Source organism: Salmo salar, chromosome 05 (assembly GCF_965601325.2).
Source record: "Salmo salar chromosome 05, fSalSal1, whole genome shotgun sequence".
NCBI lineage: Eukaryota > Metazoa > Chordata > Actinopteri > Salmoniformes > Salmonidae > Salmo > Salmo salar.
The window spans coordinates 38574534-38598514 of record NC_138295.1 but is presented as its reverse complement, the minus strand read 5'-3'; the positions used below and the strand labels follow the sequence as shown (position 1 = coordinate 38598514).

Below are 23981 nucleotides of genomic sequence, written 5' to 3'. Positions count from 1 at the left end.
TTGACTGACATTTTTTTGTTACATTACACTTATTCTAAAATTGATTAAACTTGTTTTCCTCATCAATCTACACACAATACCCCATAATGACGAAGCAAAAACTGTTTTAGACATTTTGCCGGTTTATTAACTTAAATATCACATTTACATAAGTATTCAGACCCTTTACTCAGTACTTTAAAGCACCTTTGGCAGCAATTACAGTGTTGAGTAGTCTTGGGTATGAAGCTACAAGCTTGGCAAACCTGTATCTTTCTCCCATTCTTCTCTGCAGATCCTCTCAAGCTCTGTCAGGTTGGATGGGGAGCGTCGCTGCACAGCTATTTTCAAGTCTCCAGAGATGTTCGATCAGGTTCAAGTCCGGGCTCTGGCTGGGCCACTCAAGGACATTCAGAGACTTGTTGAAGCCACTCCTGCGTTGTGGTGGCTGTGTGCTTAGGGTTGTTGTCCTGTTGGAAGGTGAACCTTTGCCCCAGTCTGAGGTCCTGAGTACTCTGGAGCAGGTTTTCATCAAGGATCTCTCTGAACTTGGCTCCGTTCATCTTTCCCTCAATCCTGACTAGTCTCCCAGTCCCTGCCACCACCACGCTTCACCGTAGGGTGCCAGGTTTCCTCCAGTCGAGACGCTTGGCATTCAGGCCAAAGAGTTCAATCTTGGTTTCATCACACCAGAGAATCTTGTTTGTCATGGTCTGAGAGTCTTTAGGTGTCTTTTGGCAAACTCCAAGCAGACTGTCATGTGCCTTTTACTGAGGAGTGGCATCCGTCTGGCCACTCTACCATAAAAACCTGATTGGTGGAGTGCTGCAGAGATGGTCATCCTTCTGGAAGGTTCTCCCATCTCCACAGAGGAATTCTGGAGGTCTGTCAGTGACCATCGGGTTCTTGGTCACCTCCCTGACCAAGGCCCTTCTCCCCCGATTGCTCCGTTTGGCCGGGCGGCCATTTTAGAATAAGGCTGTAACGTAACAAAATGTGGTAAAAGTCAAGGTGTCTGAATACTTTCAGAATGCACTATACGTTATATTTTGAAATACCGAATGTATGATTTTCAATACCATTTCAAAAATACAAAGTAATATTTTTTTTTTGGGGGGGGGGACTGCATGCTATGCCACTGCTTATAACTAACTATAAGTTAAGTATAACCATAAGAAATCTAAGATGTGTCAAATAAATGATATCACGCTCAGGGCTCCAGCTTGCTAACTTGGCAAGATCAACCTTCTTGGTTTCAGCAGAGACATTCAATCGCCTCCTGGATCAAGATCCCTGTTAGCTAAATTATTTTGTGCATACTTTTTTTTTTGTGTGTGTGTGTGTGTGTGTCGAACACACTGAACTCAACCCAGAAGTACACACACTCCCCACAGACAAGTTCCTGACCCTTGTTCCAACAGTTTGAGTGTGTATGGTGGTGTGTTCACTGCTGCTTTGTGCTTGCCTCCGAGCCCTCCCTGTCCATCTGCATGAGAACTATGTCCAGTAGCCTTGTGCGACGTGAAAAGTCTTCCCCCGTGGTGGTGGAGTGCTGTTTCTCCCGTCTACTCCGAGGTGTAACATTACAATGCTCCCAACACCTCCATTACGTTCTACAGCTGGAGGTGGGAGACACACGAAAAGGGCATCTCTGTCTCTGCCAGCCTCTATCTACATCCACCCCTTTCCCCCCCTCTATTTCTATCATACTGTTTCTTTTGTCACCTCTGTAATATCGCTCTTTCTGTTTTACTTGTCATATGCTTTAAAATGGTCACCTTGGCCTTCTCTCCACTGCTATATTCCTTTTCTTTACCCTCTGGCGCTCCATCTCTCTCCTCCCTCCAGTTGAAATGTGCCTTGGGATTGACATGAGTCCTCTTGCCATTTAAGCAGACACTTTTATCTGAAGTGACTTAGTAGCCGTGCTCTACCAACTCAGCTACTGAGGACCAAATATTAACAATAGAAATTCTTCACCCCATCTCTCTCTCTCTCTCTCTCTCTCCTCTCTCTCTCTCTCTCGCTCCCTCTCTATCGCTCTCGCTCTCTCGCTCCCTCTCTCTCTCTCTCTCGCTCGCTCTCTCTCGCGCGCTCTCTCTCTCTCTCTCTCTCGCTCTCTCTCTCGCTCTCTCGCTCTCTCTCTGTCTCTGTCTCTCTTTTTCTCGCTCTCTCTCGCGCTCGCTCTCGCGCTCGCTCTCTCTCTCTCTCTCGCTCTCTCTTTCTCTGTGAATAGCTAAGAAAGACCAGGAGGGAGAGGAGGAAAAGAAAACAACCCAGAAGAAGAAGGTGAAAGAGTTGAAGGTGTTGGACTCCAAATCATCGCAGAACCTTTGTGAGTGTCATCACCACCATCCACTATGTTCAGCTTCTCAGGCTTTCAATGCAACAAAGGGTCTAGCAGTCAAGTAGTGTTGTTGTTTGGGTTGTGTGTGTGTGTGAGCTCTGACTGGCTGTGTGTTTCAGCCATCTTCCTGGGCTCGTTCCGTCTGCCCTACGAGGAGATCAAGAACGTCATCCTGGAGGTCAACGAGAAGCTGCTCTCTGAGTCCATGGTGCAGGTACAGTCTTTGTCTGGCTTGCTGGCTGAACGTGAGCCGAGTCAGTGTTTCCTATGCGTGCGTTTTTATGCATTCAAATGTTGTATTCGTCCTGTGTGTAAATTAATGTTCTCGCTCTCTCTCTGTGTGTGTGTGTAGAATCTTATCAAGCAGCTGCCTGAACAGGAGACGCTGAATGTTCTGGGTGAGATGAAAGACGAGTATGAAGACCTGGCAGAGGCCGAGCAGTTTGGAGTCGTGGTGAGAACAGAACACACGCTATTATGTGGGAAAATGAGGCATTAACAAAGCTCTGATTGGCCTGAATAACCCACAGCGTAACACATTAGACTTGGAAAACACGAACTAGCCAACCACACACACAAACCCATTGACCCTAGTCAAACACTACCAGGAATTACAATCCCTCCCGTCCCACTTTAAAGGAAACATAACTTATAAAAGGCTTTATAGAGCATTCACAAGTGTTCATAAGCACTAAAAAGATGCTTCAGAAATCATTTATAACACACATTTACCTCTTGTGTCTGTCATAGTCTCCAACACTCCCTTCTCTCCCGCCTCCAGATGTCGTCGGTGAAGCGGCTGAAGCCTCGCCTGACGGCCATCTTGTTCCGGCTGCAGTTTGAGGAGCAGCTGAACAACATCAAGCCGGACGTGGTGTCCGTGACGGCGGCCTGCGAGGAGCTCAGGAAGAGCGCCGCCTTCTCCCAGCTGCTGCAGATCATCCTGCTGGTGGGCAACTACATGAACGCCGGTTCCCGCAACGCCAAGGCCTTTGGATTCAGCATCAGCTACCTCTGCAAGGTGTGTGAGAGAGATCTACAGACACGCTACAGGGTTCGGACAAAATGGACGTGTTAAGCAGACTGCATTAAGGGTTTTAAAAGGGAGGGGGATAAAACTCTCTTGTCTGATTTGCCCTCTGACCCTCTGTCCAATCAGCTGCGGGACACCAAGACAGCTGACCTGAAGCAGACGCTGCTGCACTTCCTGGCTGACGTTTGTCAGGAGCAGTATCCCGACGTCATGACCTTCCCAGACGAGCTCATCCACGTGGAGAAGGCCAGCCGAGGTAACCATGACAACCGTGGACCACACTAGGGTCGGGGCGACGTCAGCCTTTGTCCTATCGGGATCAAGTAGTGATAAAATCACGGGCTGGATAGAAGCAAAGTCCTCCGTCCTCGCGCTTCATAATACTTGTTTTGCTTCCTCCTCGCTTAACATTCAGTTTGTTCTATAGCCTCGGCCTGTAGACTTGTTTCATTCTTGTTCTTTTTGAAAGCGGCAACTTTAGGACTATTTGAATATTTAAGAAATAGGCTCCTGTTCACAGCTTAAATGTGGCTTTAAGCCTTTATGATAGGCCTAGTAGGAAGATAGGTTATTGGCTATTTTGTTTCTGGGTTTTTTAGATGCATTTTTTTCCCACACGGATCATTTATTTCTTAATGGGCTTAAACTTGAAGCTTGTAATTCGATTTTTTTTCCCCCTATAGGCTATTGCTATCGTTTGAGTGAGTAGTGGCTGGCCCCTCCAGGGTTCCTTTTCTATAGCACAGCAGGGTTTTCATTAGGCACCAACGGAACAAAGCGGACTGAAACCCGGGAGGAATTACCTGGACTTAAGAATAAGAATCTCTAGTTTTTGTTTTATGTTGCAAACTGTTTTGATACTGTGTGTCCTAATCAACATGACCCAGGGCAGAGCTGAGCCCATAGACATGTGGCTGGCTGACCTCACCCTCCCTCTCACACCTCACACTGGCTTTACTCAGTAAACTCTTTTAAATGGATAAAGTAATCCTTCTAACCCCCCCCCCTTAAAAGATTTAGATGCACTTTTGTAAAGTGGTTGTTCCACTGGATATTATAAGGTGAATGCACCAATTTGTAAGTCGCTCTGGATAAGAGCGTCTGCTAAATGACTTAAATGTAAATGTAATGTAAATGTTTGATCTCTCTCGTTATTAGTCCCCTGGCTACCACGCATGTGTAAAATGATGAAAGTGTAGCTTGGCCCAAAGTCCTATTCATATCGAATGGAGAGACGAGGGGATATAGCCTGCATTTTTTTTGTTCTTTTAACAGCTAGACCCAATATAGTTAAGGAGTGTTCGTTATAAATAAACGGAATAGCTTTGAGCTATAAGGCCTATGCGTCCTACAGAGCTAGAGAGAGAAGCAGTACTCTGACTGGACATTTTGCGCTGCTTTGGTGGAATGTTCACCTCTGTCTAGCCTACTATACTCTGTTGCGTTCTATAGGCTTACATAACAGGCTGTTTATTGAAGTAGGGCTATAGCAAATAGGACCCGGCAGATTACTCGGAATGTCACCCGTGTGCTGACCGACCCGGTTCCTTAGGCCTACGGCGCGGCGCCAGTCAAGTTTTAAATGGGCTAAACCATCGCCTGTCACATCACGGTGTCGTCACCGTCGGCGATGGCTGTCAATAAGACGCTAGACGATGCTATCGTAATATTACCCAACCCTAGACTACACCTAACACCTACCCTCAGGACTAGGGCGGGGGCGGGGGATGCAAATATTCAGACACAGTTTTCCTTTCCTTGTTTTCTCTCCTCATCCCTTTGCCTTTCATGACACGTGTTGCCCTTTCACCTCTAACCCCTGTGCCAGTGTCGGCTGAGACTCTGCAGAAGAACTTGGAGCAGATGGGCCGTGCGCTGAAGAGTCTGGACAAAGACCTGGAGACCTTCCCTCCTCCACAGAGTGACAGGGACATGTTCATAGAGAAAATGAATATATCCTTTACTACTGCAAATCACATTCACTCTTAACCTCTTGGGGCTAGGTGGGACGCTAGCGTGCCACCCGTGGTGCACTCCATCAACAGCAGGTGCATTTCAAGAGCGGCAAATTTGAATCCAAATAAATGTCAAAATTCTAATTTTTCAAACATACAACTATTTTACACCCTTTGAAAGATAAACATCTCCTTAATCTAACCACGTTTTACGATTTCAAAAAGGTTTTACGGCGAAAGCATAAATTTAGAGTATGTTAGGACAGTACATTTACAAGAGTTGTGTGTAATGTTTTGTCAATTCAAAGACAGGGTCACCAAAACCATAAAACCAGCTAAAATGATGCACTAACCTTTTACAATCTCCATCAGATGACACTCCTAGGACATTATGTTAGACAATGCATGCATTTTTAGTTCTATCAAGTTCATATTTATATCCAAAAACAGCGTTTTACTATGGCATTGATGTTGAGGAAATCGTTTCCCTCCAATAACCGGCAGTCAAGTCAGCGTCACAAATTAAATAATTAAAATTAGAAAACATTGGTAAAATATTATATTGTCATTTAAAGAATTATAGATTTACATCTCTTGAACGCAATCAACTTGCCAGATTTAAAAATAACCTTACTGGGAAATCACACTTTGCAATAATCTGAGCACTGCGCCCAGAAAAATACGCGTTGCGATACAGACTAGACGTCATGTTGGGGAGATCTAAAATCGAAAATACTATGTAAATAATCCATTACCTTTGATTCTCTTCATCAGATGTCACTTCCAGGTATCACAGGTCCATAACGAATGTAGTTTTGTTCAAAAAAGCTCATCATTTATGTCCAAAAATCTCCGTCTTGTTAGCACATGATCTAAGCCAGCCGGACTTCTCGTCATGAACGAGGGGAAAAAATATATTTACGTTCGTTCAAACATGTCAAACGTTGTATAGCATAAATCATTAGGGCCTTTTTTAACCAGAACATGAATAATATTCAAGGTGGACGAATGCATACTCTTTTATAACGTATTGGAACGAGGGTACCCAACATGAACTCGCGCGCCAGGTGTCTAATGGGACATCATCGTTCCATGGCTCTTGTTCGGTCAGATCTCCCTCCAGAAGACTCAAAACACTTTGTAAAGGCTGGTGACATCTAGTGGAAGCAATAGGAAGTGCCAAAATATTCCTCAGCCCCAGTGTTTTTCAATGGCATAGGTTTAAAGGTAATACAACACATCAGGTATCCACTTCCTGTCAGAAAATGTCTCAGGGTTTTGCCTGCCAAATGAGTTCTGTTATACTCACAGACACCATTCAAACAGTTTTAGAAACTTTAGAGTGTTTTCTATCCATATATAATAAGTATATGCATATTCTAGTTACTGGGTAGGATTAGTAACCAGATTAAATCGGGTACATTTTTTTATCCAGATGTGCAAATGCTGCCCCCTAGCCCTAACAGGTTAAGTCAAACTTAACGCGAGTCATTTTCACTTCCTCTGATCCAATAAAGTTATGTGTAAAGTGTTGTTTCTAAGGAGCGCCGCACATCCGGCGAATTACGACGGAGAACGGAAACATCCTCTGATGTCATTTCCTGCAGGCCAGGTCTTCCATGCTGAGTGTGTGTGTGAGTGTGTATGCCTCTGTGTGTTCCTTAACGCTGTTCCTCACAGCTTCGTGGGCAGTGCCAGAGAGCAGTATGAGAAGTTGGACATGATGCATAAGAACATGGAGAAGCAGTACTCTGACCTGGGGGACTACTTTGTGTTCGACCCTCGCAAGATTTCTGTCGAAGAGTTCTTCGGCGACCTCAACAACTTCAAGAACATGTTCCAGGTGAGTGTGCGCTCGCTCGCGTGCGTGTCTCTCGTTTCGGATCGATAGCGAACAGCACCTGTTTCTCCTCACCTGTCTGCAAGTAATATTTACTGTGTTAGTAGGCAGGTGTAGTCTACAGGTCTTATCAGTTTCCTCTTAGCCTAAACAAACACATTAGAGGGAAGGAGGAGGAAGGGGAAACCTGGGGACAGGTTTAGCCACTTGTTCCTAGTGTTGACATCGCGTTTGGTAACGGCATTTTAAGCCGTTTAAACTGCGACTGTGGTTTACTAAGAGAGCTCCGTGGTCCTGCAGCTGCTGGCTTGTTTGACCCGGTTGTCTTGGCACACAGGCCAACTCTTGAAATGTTTCTCGGGTGTCACACTTTTCGCGCGCTCGCTCTCTCTCTCCCCCCCCCCCCCCCCCCCCTCTCGCGCACACACGCACTCACCGTCTCTTGTGTCCATGTCCCCTCAGCAAGCGGTGAAGGAGAATGCGAAGAGGAGGGAGGCGGAGGAGAAGATCAAGAGAGCAAAGCTGGCCAGAGAGAAGGCTGACAGGGAGAAGGAGGAGAAACAGAAGAGAAGCCAACAACTGGACCTCAACGCAGGTCAGAGTGTCTGTGGGAGAGGAGTGGGTCAACGTGTGGGGGTGGGTAGGTGTGTGGGGGGGGGGGGGAAGGGTGTTTTGTGAACTGAACTTCTCCTTGATACCAGCTGGGGGCAGTCAGAGCCCACTGTACTGCGGGATCTCTGTGTGTGTGTGTGTGTGTGTGTGTGTGTGTGTGTGTGTGTGTGTGTGTGTGTGTGTGTGTGTGTGTGTGTTCTCCAGTAATCCACAGCAGACCTCAGATAATCTAATATAGAGGATCTCTGCACAGAGCGAGAGGAAAGAGCGCGTGAACGAGAGACGGAGGACACAAATGTGGAGGAGACTATAGTCTCTGTCTTATCCCCTCGTACCGTTGTTTTTGGAACGAGGGATTTTTGTCTCAGAAAAGAGTAAGAAGATGGAGGAACTCTCTAGCTCCACAAATACGTCCCTCTGTCTGAGATTCAAACAGGCTGGGATAGCGGCCGTCTTATCCTGACACACACACACACACACACACACACAGGGCATTGCGCTGAAACCCATACAAACGGACCACAAATTAGTCACTTTTGCCTTCTACACCCTCACACACGCTGTCCCTCCCCCACTTTTCTTTCTCTGACCTACTTTCGGAACATTCCTTCTCTTGGCTCCAGTTGGTCTCCCTTGGGACTCCACAGTTCCACAGTCAACAGAATTCCTCTCTGCTACAGCGCTCTGTGTGTGTGTGTGTGTGTGTGTGTGCGCCCCCTCTCCTGATGATGTGTTCCAGCTGGCTCTTCTCCTCCCTCTTTTTCTTCCATCTCTCCCTAATTCTTTCCATCACTTCTCCCCTTTCTTTTTAAAGGGCCAGTAAGTGATCTACCTGCCATCCAAACCAATTCTCCGTGCAGTGTGTCGAACGTGAAGGAGTCAGTTTTCAATGGTCAACCACGACAGACATTCAAAACACACACACACACACACGCGCGCACCATCCATCCATTCATTCATTCATAGAGCTTTGAGTGCCTATTGAGCTTCATGTCGACAGTTGACCATGAAACTTGACTGAACGCTTGTGTGTGGCTGGGAGGGGAGGGTCCTTTTACATACAGGTGGTAGGACTGTCAAAGCTCTGTGGTATTCTTCACAACCTAGTTAAACACACACACACAGTACACACACTCACCTAGTCTTTTTTTGTGCGTGTTGACCTGTGTTCAAGGTCTCTCTTCATAATTACTTTGCTTCACATTTACTTCCTGCTTCTCACACCCTCCCTCTCTCCGACACGCACACTAGTTGGTTGAACTCTGTGAGGTCAGAGTGTGTTTGGAGCTCATGGCCTTAACATTCCCATGTGAAATAAACACAGAGATACTGTCCTCAGTTTCTCTCACATAGACACTCGCGTCGGTACGGTCATTAGATTAGGTGATATTACATTATAATACCAGCATATAAATTAAGATTAAAATACAGCGATATTACTTATACTACTGCTCATTTAAAATCAGGATTTAGGCCTAGTTTATTTATGCTTAGTCTTCAGTGTATGTATTCTAGGGTTTAGTGCCAATGGCAAAAGCCTATTGAATTAGGGACAGCAGCTGTAAGCTGTAAGCTGACCTGGGAACTGTTCATATTCCTCAGTAGCAACAGTCCTGCATAGTTCCCCAGGTCTGCAGCTAGGTGTCAGTGCTGCATGAAAGAGGGTGTGTTTGTGGGTGGGGGGGCGAGGGGGTGAGCGAGAGAAGACACGTGGGTGTGTGTGGCGTGTAGCCACTGGGAGTGCTGTGGCTCTACCTTAGAGCCTGTGTGAGGGGGGGTGGGGGAGGGGAGTTGTAGAGCAACAGATGTCTCAGGGGGATTAGACAGCGTTGGTCCTCTCCAAACAGAGGGAGGGACACGGAGAGGAGAAAGGGATAGATGGGATGACAGGACAGGGGTGGGGATGGACAAGACCTGCAAGAGTGGTAGTCATGCTGGGTAAACCATCTCTCGTGGCCGAAGGGGGGGGCTGTTGTGTGTGTGTGTGTGTGTGTGTGTGTGTGTGTGTGTGTGTGTGTGTGTGTGTGTGTGTGTGTGTGTGTGTGTGTGTGTGTGTGTGTGTGTGTGTGTGTGTGTGTGTGTGTGTGTGTGTGTGTATTTGTCAAGTAATACCATTAGGGGTGCTCTTGTTCTGCACATGATGACACCAGGCTGTGTGGGGGTGTCTAAGGGACATCTTTAGAGAATCGCTGGTATTTTCTCCAGCTTTATCTCTAATGCTGATTCTCTAATGCTATTACCGGATTAGCAGAGTTTATGCCATTTTAACTCACTGCCTTGCTATACCTTGTTTTTGTTGGGGTCATCGTTACACACCGGTCAGAGAGCATTTGATAATGACCTTGACCACCACTCACTCTCCTATTGATTTCCAACCATAGATTATCAATGGCTGTGTTCATTAAATCAGTATTGTGCAACAGTTTTTAGGGATCATATGTGAGTTAATCAATTTGAAACACTTGTTGATAGCTAATTAATGTAAATAAAATAAAAAATGATCAAAATAAACCTTGCAGAAATGATAGGGCAGTCGATAGTGTAATTTGCCCTATTCAATCGTTAGACAGTCTTTCCTATAGCCAATGTAGCTCCATACAATAATGCATACATGCTGTGCAGTGAGAGGGCCTTTGCCCTAGGATACGGTCATCTCATTTTAGTTGAGAAGTCATTAGGTAAACCTATAAAGCATGCTTTTTAAAACCGGTCCCGGTTTGTCCCTTTATTGCTGCCATTAACACCCACCCAAAAGCAGTTTCCTCGAAGATGTGTTTTCACTGGATGGCTTTGGGTTTAACACAAGCGTGTGATTTATGGAGGTGGGAGTGGTTTTGTGCCAGATGTATTCTCCTTTTGGTTAAAAATAAAAACACGACTGCATGTTTTCTGCCTGTGCAGTTGTGTGCTGCGGCCACTTGGGTGGGTATGCGAGCTGTGTTGTGGGCCTGCACTGTGTGTGTGTGTGTGACTTTCTCTGACGTGACAGACAAGTCTAGGAGCCATCTGCTGCTAGGCTTACAGTGGGATTAAGCTAGTGGGGGGAGGGGGAGGTGAAGACAACAACCTTTAACCCCATGCATCACCCCCCCCCCCCCCCCCCCCTGTCAACCTCCCTTCTTTTAGTTCAAAGTGAAAATAATTCAAACCATATGCCTGAGTATGCCAGTGAGTCCCCTGCCCCCGTTAGACAGCCAGACACTGTGTCTGCGCAGGGGTACAAAGACATAAACATACACACACACACATTGTAGACATCCCCGGTCGACATTGAAGATTATTGAGCCATAGTTTACTAGACCTGTAGATTGTGTGAGAGTGTGTGTGTACTCCTGCAGCCTCTACAGGATCTGAACTAGGTCAGTGCCCAACTAGGTTACTGTATGTAATGGGCCACCATGTCCATGTGACTGGTGACACTCCCCCACCCCCCTGGGGGAGAGTTCTGTGTGTTTGTGAAGGTAGGGGGCTGCTTTGTCTACTGAACTCTCCTCTGTCGTATGTCTGTATGAAGGATGCTGAAAATGATGTGTGTTTTATGGTAAATATGGATGTTTCTGTGTTTTGTATTGATTATATATGTTATAAAGTTGTGTATGTGATATTGATTGTGTGTGTGTGTGTGTGTGTGTGTGTGTGTGTGTCTATACAGAGGGTGATGAGACTGGTATCATGGACGGCCTGTTGGAGGCGCTGCAGTCTGGTGCTGCCTTCAAGAGGAAGAGAGGCCCACGACAAGCTGGTAAGAACACACTCACTCACTCACTCTCACATACATACAGTGGCAAGAAAAATGTATGTGAACCCTTTGGAATTGCCTGGATTTCTACATAAATTGGTCATCAAATTTGATCTGATCTTCATTTAAGTTACAGCAATAGACACACAGTGTGCTTAAACTAATAACACACTAATTATTGTATTTTACTTGTCTATATTGATTACATAGTTTACACTTTCCCAGTGTAGGTTGGAAAAGGTATGTGAACCCCTAGGCTAATGACTACTCCAAAAGCTAATTGGAGTCAGGAGTCAGCTAACCTTGAGTCTAATCAATGAGACGAGATTGGAGATGTTGGTTAGAGCTGCCGTGTGAGTTTGCTATTCACAAGAAAGAAGCATTGCCTGATGTGAACCGTGCCTCGAACAAAAGAGACCTCAGAAGACCAAAGATTAAGAATTGTTGACTTGCATAAAGCTGGAAAGGGTTACAAAAGTATCTCTAAAAGCCTTGATGTTCATCAGTCCACAGTAAGACAAATTGTCTATAAATGGAGAAAGTTCAGCACTGTTGCTACTCTCCCTAGGAGTGTCCATCCTGCAAAGATGACTGCAAGAGCACAGAGCAGAATGCTCAATGAGGTTAAGAAGAATCCTGGTGTCAGCTAAAGACACCTCTGGAACGTGCTAACATCTCTGTTGACGAGTCTACGATACGTAAAATACTAAACAAGAATGGCGTTCATGGGAGGACACCACGGAAGAAGTCACTGCTGTCCCCAAAAAATATTGCTGCACGTCTGAAGTTTGCCAAAGTGCACCTGGATGTTCCACAGCGCTTCTGGCAAAATATTCTGTGGACAGATGAAACTACAGTTGAGTTGTTTGGAAGGAACACACAACACTGTTTGGAGAAAAAAAAGGCACAGCACACCAACATCAAAACCTCATCCCCACTGTAAAGTTTGGTGGAGGGAGCGTCATGGTTTGAGGCTGCTTTGCTGCCTCAGGGCCTGGACATCTTGCTATCATCGACAGAAAAATGAATTCCCAAGTTTATCAAGACATTTTGCAGGAGAATGTAAGGCTATCTGTCCGCCAATTGAAGCTCAACAGAAGTTGGCTGACGCAACAAGACAACGACCCAAAACACAGAAGTAAATCAACAACAAAATGGCTTCAACAGAAGATAATACGCCAACTGGAGTGGCCCAGTCAGAGTCCTGACCTCAACCCGATTTGAGATGCTGTGGCATGACCTCGAGAGCAGTTCACACCAGACATCCTAAGAATATTGCTGAACTGAAACAGTTTTGTAAAGAGGAATGGTCCAATATTCCTCCTGACCGTTGTGCAGGTCTGATCCGCAATTACAGAAAACGTTTGGTTGAGGTTATTGCTGCCAAAGAAGGGTCAACCAGTTATTAAATCCAATGGTCCACTTACTTTTTCCACTCTGCGCTGTGAATCCTTACACAGTGTGTTCAATAAAGACATGAAAACCTATAATTGTTTGTGTTCTTAGTTTAAGCAAACTGTGTTTGTCTATTGTTGTGACCAAGATGAAGATCAGATCAAATTTGATGACCAATTTATTCAGAAATCCAGGTATTTACAAAGGGTTCACATACTTTTTCTTGCCACTGTACATTCTTGGACACACTCTCTCTCATGCACAAACAGTGACCTTCCCTCTGATGAAGCCTTCAGTCCCCTGCTGCCTCCTGTTTGTACGGTGCCATCTGTTTTGTTGCTAGAGGGCCGAGGTGTGCTGTCAGCTCAACCTGGCAGGACAGGGAGGGGGGGAGAGGGTGACAGCGACAGGGATTTGTGGCGGTCTGGGGTGTTCAGTTATAGAATAGAAATACACTATAAAAATATGGCTTCACAATGACCTTTTTAAACAGGTTAACCCATGTTCTGTTGACAACCGCTAGCCCGAGGCTAGCACTAGCTGTCTAGACTGGGTTCATTGTGTGAACACATGCTTCAGTCAGTCTGTCTCTAAGTGATCTGTGCGGACTTCCACTCAGACCTGTTCTACTCTACAGTTCTCCAGCCTCGCTCTCTCAGGCTAGAGGAACACCACCCGCATAATCTGGTTAAATACTCTCTCCTGCTTCACTGGCCTATTGAGTTACTCACTTCAGCTGCTGCACACACACACACTCACGTGTACACACACACACTTAAGAAAGCTCACTGTCACAGAAACACACATACACAAAGTTACAGCACCAGAGTACAGGCTACTTAGAGCCCAGACATTCTTCCCCCCCCCCCTCCTTTTTTTTCTCCCACCCTCTTTCTCTTTCCCTTCCTCCCTTTGCCTCTCTCCTCTCATCTTTCCTACTCCCCGTCTCTTCCGGGCGGTTGTGTTTGACGTTTCAGTGTTATGAGTGTGGTGATTGTCAAGTTTGGTTCAGTGATCTGTGGAAGTGTCCTTTGGGGTCCTCTAACTCTGACAGGCATTTTCCAGGGACAGCTAAAACTCTTCATCACAGGGAGGTGAGGCCCAGTCAACCTAATCACTGCTAAACAGAATGAGAGACAACCAAAGGAAGGAAAGAAAGAGGTAGAGGAATGAGGGAAAGGGGGGAAGAGAGAAGGGGAGAAAAGTGCCCACTAGGGTCTCAGTCAGACACCGCTACTCGTTTTCACACTCCAAACAGGAAATGTGTGCTCTCTCTTCCCTAGTTCTTGTTTTCTATGTCTGTGTTGGCTAGCTGTGTGTTGTTGTTTTTTTTCAGGCCAATCAGAGCTTTGTTAATGTCTCATTTTTCCACATTGATTTTCAAAGCCACCTTTTCCAGTCTGCCACGGGGTTCTCCCCAGCTAGGCTGGCCTCTCAGATGACTCCGAGGTCTTATTGTAGCGGGCTAGAGGAGGAGGTACATCCTGGTACTCTGGGCTGGTTTCAGTTAAGATGGCTGACATGCTGACTCTCATGCACACGGACCTACACCCGCATGCACTACATAGAAAACCCTCTAAGACCTTCTTGTTACTTTATTAGTACGGCCATTACTATTACTCTTTCACGCACATCCCCCTGTTCTTCCTCACGATAGAGCACCCACACACACACAGTTCCAGCCTCATGCTGGGTGTTGTCATGAGCTGTGTTCGAATACTAACAGTACTATTTGTGATGTGAATTGAGTATTTACTATGCTTATTCGTCATGGTATGGATATAGTTAGTACACCAAAAGTTCCCGGTTGTCGTACTAAAATCGGCAGTATACACGCAGAGGACACTATTTCCGTACTTTAGGGCCATAGTGCAATTCTTCAGGAAATGAGCATGGCTTCACATCATTTCGAGATTTGAAGAAAGTGGCGGAAAATATGCAGTCGAAGTACGAGAGCGGATAAGTAACCTTACACGTTATATTGGCTACGCTGTCCTTACGAACCACATAGCGTGTCATTACAGCAGTATGTACCGGTATGTTAGCTACGCTGTCCTTACGAACCACATAGCGTATCATTACAGCAGTATGTACCGGTATGTTAGCTACGCTGTCCTTACGAACCACATAGCGTGTCATTACAGCAGTATGTACCGGTATGTTAGCTACGCTGTCCTTACGAACCACATAGCGTGTCATTACAGCAGTATGTACCGGTATGTTAGCTACGCTGTCCTTACGAACCACATAGCGTATCATTACAGCATTATGTACCGGTATGTTAGCTACGCTGTCCTTACGAACCACATAGCGTGTCATTACAGCAGTATGTACCGGTATGTTAGCTACGCTGTCCTTACGAACCACATAGCGTGTCATTACAGCAGTATGTACCGGTATGTTAGCTACGCTGTCCTTACGAACCACATAGCGTATCATTACAGCATTATGTACCGGTATGTTAGCTACGCTGTCCTTACGAACCACATAGCGTGTCATTACAGCAGTATGTACCGGTATGTTAGCTACGCTGTCCTTACATTACATTACATTTACATTTAAGTCATTTAGCAGACGCTCTTATCCAGAGCGACTTACAAAATGGTGCATTCACCTTATGATATCCAGTGGAACAACCACTTTACAATAGTGCATCTAAATCTTTTAAGGGGGGGGGGGGGTTAGAAGGATTACTTTATCCTATCCTAGGTATTCCTTAAAGAGGTGGGGTTTCAGGTGTCTCCGGAAGGTGGTGATTGACTCCGCTGTCCTGGCGTCGTGAGGGAGCTTGTTCCACCATTGGGGTGCCAGAGCAGTGAACAGTTTTGACTGGGCTGAGCGGGAACTGTGCTTCCTCAGAGGTAGGGGGGCCAGCAGGCCAGTGGTGGATGAACGCAGTGCCCTTGTTTGGGTGTAGGGCCTGATCAGAGCCTGAAGGTATGGAGGTGCCGTTCCCTTCACAGCTCCGTAGGCAATCACCATGGTCTTGTAGCGGATGCGAGCTTCAACTGGAAGCCAGTGGAGAGAGCGGAGGAGTGGGGTGACGTGAGAGAACTTGGGAAGGTTGAACACCAGACGGGCTGCGGCGTTCTGGATGAGTTGTAGGGGTTTAATGGCACAGGCAGGGAGCCCAGCCAACAGCGAGTTGCAGTAATCCAGACGGGAGATGACAAGTGCCTGGATTAGGACCTGCGCCGCTTCCTGTGTGAGGCAGGGTCGTACTCTGCGAATGTTGTAGAGCATGAACCTACAGGATCGGGTCACCGCCTTGATGTTAGTGGAGAACGACAGGGTGTTGTCCAGGATCACGCCAAGGTTCTTAGCACTCTGGGAGGAGGACACAAGGGAGTTGTCAACCGTGATGGCGAGATCATGGAACGGGCAGTCCTTCCCCGGGAGGAAGAGCAGCTCCGTCTTGCCGAGGTTCAGCTTGAGCTGGTGATCTGTCATCCACACTGATATGTCTGACAGACATGCAGAGATGCGATTCGCCGCCTGGTTATCAGAAGGGGGAAAGGAGAAGATTAATTGTGTGTCGTCTGCATAGCAATGATAGGAGAGACCATGTGAGGATATGACAGAGCCAAGTGACTTGGTGTATAGCGAGAATAGGAGAGGGCCTAGAACAGAGCCCTGGGGGACACCAGTGGTGAGAGCGCATGGTGCGGAGACAGATTCTCGCCACGCCACCTGGTAGGAGCGACCTGTCAGGTAGGACGCAATCCAAGCGTGGGCCGCGCCGGAGATGCCCAACTCGGAGAGGGTGGAGAGGAGGATCTGATGGTTCACAGTATCAAAGGCAGCAGATAGGTCTAGAAGGATGAGAGCAGAGGAGAGAGAGTTAGCTTTAGCAGTGCGGAGAGCCTCCGTGACACAGAGAAGAGCAGTCTCAGTTGAATGCCCAGTCTTGAAACCTGACTGATTAGGATCAAGAAGGTCATTCTGAGAGAGATACGAACCACATAACGTATCATTACAGCAGTATGTACCGATATGTTGTTCGCTAGCTACCTAACGTTAGCTGGCTACTTATACATCAAACTTGCCAGCATATTAACTATAGGCTAACTACCCAACGTTTATGGACTTGATTATTCCCGTCATTCTTAGCTAAATGGTATAGTCGCTGTGCGTTCTCAATGGACATTCGGGTGCTTTCGTAAATTCGTTCTTACTATCCCGATTTCAGAGTGCAGAATAATGAATTTACGAGCGCTCAACACTCGTTGAATATGGCCGGTGTCAGTAAACGTCGGCCTAAAAAGCGTAATTAAATTGTTGCCACCAGCACAGTTAGTCACCAACGCTCTGGATAACATGAAAACTGCCTAACCAGCTCCGGTAGTGCGAGTGAAATGGTCAAAGTGGTCTCATTTGTTGTTTCTGGAAGAAGCTAGCTAGCAAGCTAGCCAACGTTAGCGTGGGTGCTTGACTACCGTTGTACGGTCAGAACGCTCAAATCAACCCTACTCCTCGGCCCGAGTGTCCAGTGCGCGCTCCGAGCGCCAAACGCTCTGAATGTACAAATGGACAATCTGACAACGTTCTGAATTTACGAGCGCACTCTGGCACTCCAGATAGAATTTTAAGAACACACCTGATGTCTAACTAGTAATTTTACCTTATAGTTTGTTATGCTAACTAGCTTGCACGCGGTTGCATAGCAACGGCATCAACTTCCGGTAGACATGCTAAGAGCTAGTTCGCTCAACTGAAAGCATACTGTTCGTTTACAGTATTCTAAAATGAAGTAATAGTATGTAGTATATACTCATTAAGAATGTAGTATACAGTATGTTAGTATGGGTATTCGAGCACAGCTATGGTCATTGTGTCATGGCCGGGGACTCAGCTCTCTCTGGCTGTCTCTGGGAGAGAGGTGCTACAGCTGTCCTCCCTCTGTCTGCACTGCTCTTTTTAAACCAGGCCCTCACACATTGCATACCAACACACACATATGCTTGCATACCGATACTAACATATACACACTCACATACTCCCACACTTAGACACAGAGTAACAGACTTTATCCAAATAGACTCTCTCACAGCCATTCTAAGGAAATTACAAGCTACTGGCTATTCCCTCTTTCATTTAATGGAATGATGGCACCACAATGAGGCATCCCTGACATCACTATAGGCCCAACTGCTAGGTCATAACCCCACCCTAAACCACCAATCACAATAGAGAATGAATGGCAAAGCACCAATCACAATGGAGCGACACATAAAAGGGCCAGTCACAATAGAGACACACACTCGCTCCGCAGCAGGCCAGCCCTTTTAACAGAGACGACCCTAATAAAGGACTGTGGGGCTCCCTGTCTACTTTCAGAGCAGTAGGCCCAGATGACTGACTCACACTGCCACTGAGGACTGGTTTTGGGAAAGCTGTGTGTTACCCTGTCTAGCCTGAGGAGGGTGACGTGAGCTTCTAGAACCAGATCCGCTGCTTGCTGCTCCAGCTGGGAACATCCATACATACTGGCCTTGTGACTATCATGTCAAAACTACATGCTCATAGTCCTCTCACGCGCTACACACTGATCTAACTCTCTCACACACACACATAGCTGTGAGTATTGAGAGACCATGGCTATCTAACAATAAAACGGTTCCATCTAAACACACGTTGCTTTGCCTTTCTCACTTACTCTCTGTCACTCATTTACACACTCGCTCACGTAATCACACTCTCCAGCACATCTGCAGACACAAACAATGAAACACACACTTACCGGCACTGTTTATACGGTTTATTTCCTCATCCGGCAGTAATTATAAGTCTCCTGTGTAATGTGTAACAGATGATCTTCTCACCACCCTGTCTGTGTCCCCATTTCCCCTGTCCCACACACACACACATACATACATACATACACAGTTATAAACAAAGGTAATCACAGGCAGCATGTTGTGAGGCATTGTGCTGGGTTCTGGTCTAGACATCTCATTTCCTGGTGGGAAGGGAACTACAGGCCGAGAACCAAATTCGCCTCTCAACTCTGACTGGAGAACCAGTTGCACACAATGGAAAGAAACATAAGCCATATTGATCAATCATTCATTCAGAAATAAGGGTTAAAGGTTTAGGTCAATATCGGCACAAAATGAACATGTTCTTGATCAATTAGAAATGTATCTGTTGTTCTGACAGCATGCTCAGTTACTAACATAACTCAAATTGATTGCCCCCCCCCCCCCCCCCCCGCCCAATGTCCTCGCCCTGATTCTCTGACCCCCAAACCGGTGTCCTCGCCCTGATTCTCTGACCCCCCCCCCCCCCCAACCGGTGTCCTCGCCCTGATTCTCCGACCCCCCCCCCCAACCAGTGTGTGTTAGATCTCTGTTCTGAACACCCTGGGGTAGATGAGAGCAAGGTGCTAATTTAAAGCCACAGCTGCCTGCGTTTTTTCAGCAGGGATGAAGCTCTGTAAACCCCGGCACTGAACAAGTGAAAGGAACTGAGTTGCGTAACCTCTAATGTATCTCTCCATATTCCTCTCTCTCCTCCTCACTCTTTCTCCTCCTCTCGCTCTCTCCTCCTCCTCCTCGCTCTCTCCTCTTCCTCCCCAGACTCAGTGCTGTCCCTGTCACAGCTAGTGCTGGAGACCTGCTCGGTAACCCGTGTGTGTCAACAGAACCATGTGACTGTGTGTTGTAATGTGGTTAACAGCCATGGTTCATTCATTTGCATTTGCGTGCTTGTGTGTGCCTGTTTGCATCTGTGACCAGAGTCGAACTAACTGCCACCTTCATTCTAGGTCAACTCCAGAACCCACTACTATATCTCGCTGCTCGGTCCTCATGTCACACACACACGTACCGTGTACAACATGTACTGCTGTTAAGTTATTTTGCAGCAGGTGTTGCTTGAGGATTAATGGCTCTTACGTCTGATACATTTGCATACACAAGTCCACACACCCACAATCCCCCACTGATCTATATCATTCTAAATGGCCGCTTTAGCACAGCTGTCCGCCAAACGCAGGAGAATAAAGGGGAGAGGAGGAGAGGAGAAAAGGCTAGAATGATAAACGTGTCACATTGTCCACAGGGAACAATCTGTCACACTCCATCTCTCTCTCTCCTCTCTCTGTCTCTCTCTCATATAGTGGTTTCACTGCTCTCACTCTTCCGTGTATTCCTGTCTCTCTGGTTATGTGCCACATCCTCTCTTTTGTTTCTATGTGGTCCTCTCCTCTCTCTTTATGCCGCTCTCCTGTCTCTCTTTATGCCGCTCTCCTGTCTCTCTTTATGCCGCTCTCCTGTCTCTCTTTATGCCGCTCTCCTGTCTCTCTTTATGCCGCTCTCCTGTCTCTCTTTATGCCGCTCTCCTGTCTCTCTTTATGCCGCTCTCCTGTCTCTCTTTATGCCGCTCTCCTGTTTCTCTTTATGCCGCTCTCCTGTCTCTCTTTATGCCGCTCTCCTGTCTCTTTATGCCGCTCTCCTGTCTCTCTCATATTCCTAGTACATGAATCTTCTCTGCTTCCTTCCACCCCCCCTCTTCTACATGTCCCCCCTCCTCACAGCCTCCAATCCTCCTCTGTTCCTTCCTGCTCCTCCCTCTCCCCTCCTCACAGCCTCCAATCCTCCTCTGTTCCTTCCTGCTCCTCCCTCTCCCCTCCTCACAGCCTCCAATCCTCCTCTGTTCCTTCCTGCTCCTCCCTCTCCCCTCCTCACAGCCTCCAATCCTCCTCTGTTCCTTCCTGCTCCTCCCTCTCCCCTCCTCACAGCCTCCAATCCTCCTCTGTTCCTTCCTGCTCCTCCCTCTCCCCTCCTCACAGCTTCCAATCCTCCTCTGTTCCTTCCTGCTCCGATCTCCTCCCACCCCCCTTTCTCCTCACAGCCTCCAATCCTCTGTTCCTTCCTCCACCTCCTCTCCTTCCGTCTCTCTGTGCCAGCAAGACCATGTGGTGTGGTAGTTATCTGACACATGTAGTGAAGGGTTCTGTACACACACACACACACACACACACACTAAGCCTTGCTCACATTAACGCCACTGCTCTGTGTGCATGCATACGTGCATGTGTCTCGTGTATGTGCATTTTGTTCTTTCTCCTGATCACCATTGAGAATACATGCTTGTGCATGTGTGTGTACTGTTGACCAATCAGCAGACAGTAGGTATTCCTCCAAACAGCCTGCCCTGGCCTGTGGTGAGTCAGTCACTTCTCTCTGTGTTTACATCCAAAGTGGCACCCTATTCCCTACATAGTGCACTACTTTTGATTAGATCCCTATGACCCCTTGTCAAAAGTAGTGCACTATATAGGGGATCGGGTGCCATTTGGGACGTTGCCTGGTTGATGTTTGCAGTGAGAGGTTTGGTTTGGCCGTGTTGTCTTTACCCTGTACCGAACTGCATCCTGAATGGAACTGACCCGTCGCAAATATCCCTGTCTGTCGCATGTCTGTTACCGCCAGATGATCAACCCTGACTTGTCTGACCTCTCTTTCTTTCTTTTCAGCCAACCGAAGAGCTGGTCATGCAGTAACGAACATCCTGGCCAAAGAGTTGATGAAGGAGGACACCCCGCCCTCCTTCAGCAAACCGCTCAATAAGAAGACCAAGGCAGAACAGAAGGAGGAGCCTAGCATAGAGGGGGCGGGGTCACTAGATGATCTCTTAGAGGAAAGCCTATCACGGTCCAGTTAAAAAAAACGGGTAGAAGTTACCCCTTAGCCACAGATCTTGGATCAGCCTACCATACCCATATCCTAACCTTAACCATGGGGACAGGGATACAGAAACTGATCTTAGATCAGTGTCTAGCAGCAACTTCCTCCTACTCTCCTTCGTAGGACCACGGGATTGGACAGACTGGGTCTGAAGGGGCCAATGGATGAGTGCGGGGCTCTCACCTTAACCACACTCCCAGGGTTTCGCAGGCTGGCTTGCTATTAGTCGCTTCCACGCTGAGGGAGGACTCTTGCTCTGCCGTATAAACGTACAGTATCAATGGTCAAGCGTCAGCATCTGCACACATCCACTGCACTCTGTCTATCGCTCATTCAGTCTCTTTCTCTATCAATTTCTCTCACACACACTGTCACTATCTATCCATCTACTTTCCTCTCTCTCTGAAGTACGTCTTGAGACAGTCCCACAGACACTTTATCAGAAGGGATCCTATTTTTTATCATTTTTTTCTCCAGAGGGATAGGATGGATTTCCCAATCCGGATGGTTGGACTGTCCTACCTATGTGGAAGCCCTGATGTTTTATAGAACATGTTTAGCTTTTTCCCAGGTTTGGTTTCAAACCTGTTAAATGTTGCTCTGTAATTGTCAAATATGCTGTATGTTTATAAAAGAAACAAGTGCCAACCAATACAACTTGAAGTTGCACATGTCAGCCCTCGTGTTGTCCAATAGGAGTTTGTGTTGGGTTAGGGTGGACCAAGGGATAGGTCTAAGTGTGTGTGTGCGCACGTGTTCCACAGTCCTCATCTCATTTCCCCGGTTCTTTATGTTCTCTCTGATTCACAGGGAGGAGTCACTATGTCGGTGATAAACAGACTATAGGGCCTTATTGGCCATTCTCAAAGGACGTCTCCACAAGCAGGAAATTGTGTGTGTGTCCAGAGCTACGTGTGTGTGTGTGTGTGTGGTTGTTTGTGCATTCATGTTGTGTGCGTGCGTGTGCGAGTTTGTGCTTGGGTATGCTCTGCCATCTGTAATTACTGTATGGTCCTGCCTCTGCCTGCCTGTCTGCCGTCATCATAAATGCTATATTTCCTAAACAGCGCTGTGGTCTTTCTGCTGAAGTTACAGCACACTGGAGACCTGCCCCCCAAAAAATGCTGAGACGAGTGTGTGTCCCCGAGTGTGTGTCGCCGTGCGTGTGTGTGTGCGCGCTTGCCCCTTTAGACTGCAACACCCGTTGCTGAATGTCTGGCCTTTCCGGTTTTGTATTTGTATTCAACATCAGCAAATGTTGCCGCCACAACGTTCGTGTAATCCAAGGAGAATGATAAGCAGTTCTGCCAGTTAACCCATGCTTTACCAATCCCTATGCAAACATGACATATCCCTACTGCTGATCTCAAGTCAGTCACAAACGGTTAGAGCATCTGCTTGAACAACTGTGGTTTCCCGTAAGCGCTGATCAGAGATCGGTTTGTACAGGTCTCTGGAATCGAGCCAAGCACAAGCTTGTTGGGCTTTTACCAGCACAACATATTGTTATTATCAAAGAGCTGAGAGATCGTTTCATGATAATAATCATTGCTTCCTGCAGTATATTTCAAAGGTATAAAAATGACAAATGTTACCGCAACGTCTGTGTGACTTAGCAACTTCAGTCAAGGGGCGACGAGGAAACATTCAGCCCTTAGATTGTAGTTGTTTGCCAGAAACAGAAGTATGACGTGTCGACCGTAAGACAACGTTCCTTGTGTGGATGAGTCATTTCAGGTGATCCTGTCCCTATTATTTAAGTGGTCTTTTAAAGGACGTTGAGGAAAGGTTGAAAAAACATCACTGGAAAATAATCCAATTTTCTGGCCTGATTTTATAATTTTCTAGATTTTTTCATTTTTTCATTTTTTTTCTTTTTATAAGAGCTTGTTTTCTATGTGAATTTTTACTCTTGTTTTAATGGACGTTAAAAGTAGAGGTTCAAGTTGATTTCCGGAGATATCACTGTGGTAATATGTATTAGATTATGTAATTCGTTTGTGCTGTCCGCTACCATTAAAATGACTTCAATAACAATGTGTCTGAGGATTCTTTTGTACAACAGAATCTGTTCACTATGACGTCAAATACAGACCTCTGTTCCTGGGTCTCAGCCAGTGGAAATTTCATCTGAGGTACACATCTCTGCACTCCAGGGTTTAGAGAGTGGGTGGGGGGTGGGGGGGGGGGGGGGGGGGGAATGCTAGTCTATACTAGATCACAGAACACATACAAAGTCCATTTGGAAGAGCTAATACAGAAGCTACGCAAAGTCAGAGACTTTACAGACATATGCTGTATCAACATACACATTCTTTCCTGCTGTGGTAAATTCCGTTGTTGTGGCTGTGTTTCTTCTGTGGGTCCAGGTCCCTGAAGTACGCTGGTGAG

General features: G+C 46.7%; 1 protein-coding gene across 3 annotated transcripts; it reads left to right on the top strand.

Annotated features, from left to right (window-relative positions):
- The first annotated feature begins 2182 nt into the window (after window positions 1–2182).
- LOC145879515 (protein diaphanous homolog 1) lies at window positions 2183–23627 on the top strand. Of its 3 annotated transcripts, none has more exons than XM_082975205.1 (11): window positions 2183–2314; window positions 2446–2540; window positions 2679–2780; window positions 3108–3347; window positions 3486–3615; window positions 5188–5313; window positions 6994–7157; window positions 7617–7749; window positions 11419–11508; window positions 19479–19522; window positions 21380–23627. In XM_082975205.1, the coding sequence occupies exons 2-11, from the start codon at window positions 2532–2534 to the stop codon at window positions 21404–21406; spliced, it is 1065 nt and encodes a 354-aa protein (XP_082831331.1). In that variant the 5' UTR covers window positions 2183–2314; window positions 2446–2531; the 3' UTR covers window positions 21407–23627. The 3 variants fall into 3 exon arrangements, with proteins under 3 accessions (XP_082831331.1, XP_082831330.1, XP_082831329.1); XM_082975204.1 differs by having other exon boundaries at window positions 19479–19555; XM_082975203.1 differs by lacking the exon at window positions 19479–19522.
- The last annotated feature ends 354 nt before the right edge of the window (window positions 23628–23981 follow it).

Coding starts and splice junctions, on each gene's coding strand:
- LOC145879515 (XM_082975203.1), top strand. Junction 2,781..3,107: donor CCGAGCAGTTTGGAGTCGTG/GTGAGAACAGAA, acceptor TCCCGCCTCCAG/ATGTCGTCGGTGAAGCGGCT. Junction 11,509..21,379: donor GAGAGGCCCACGACAAGCTG/GTAAGAACACAC, acceptor CTTTCTTTTCAG/CCAACCGAAGAGCTGGTCAT.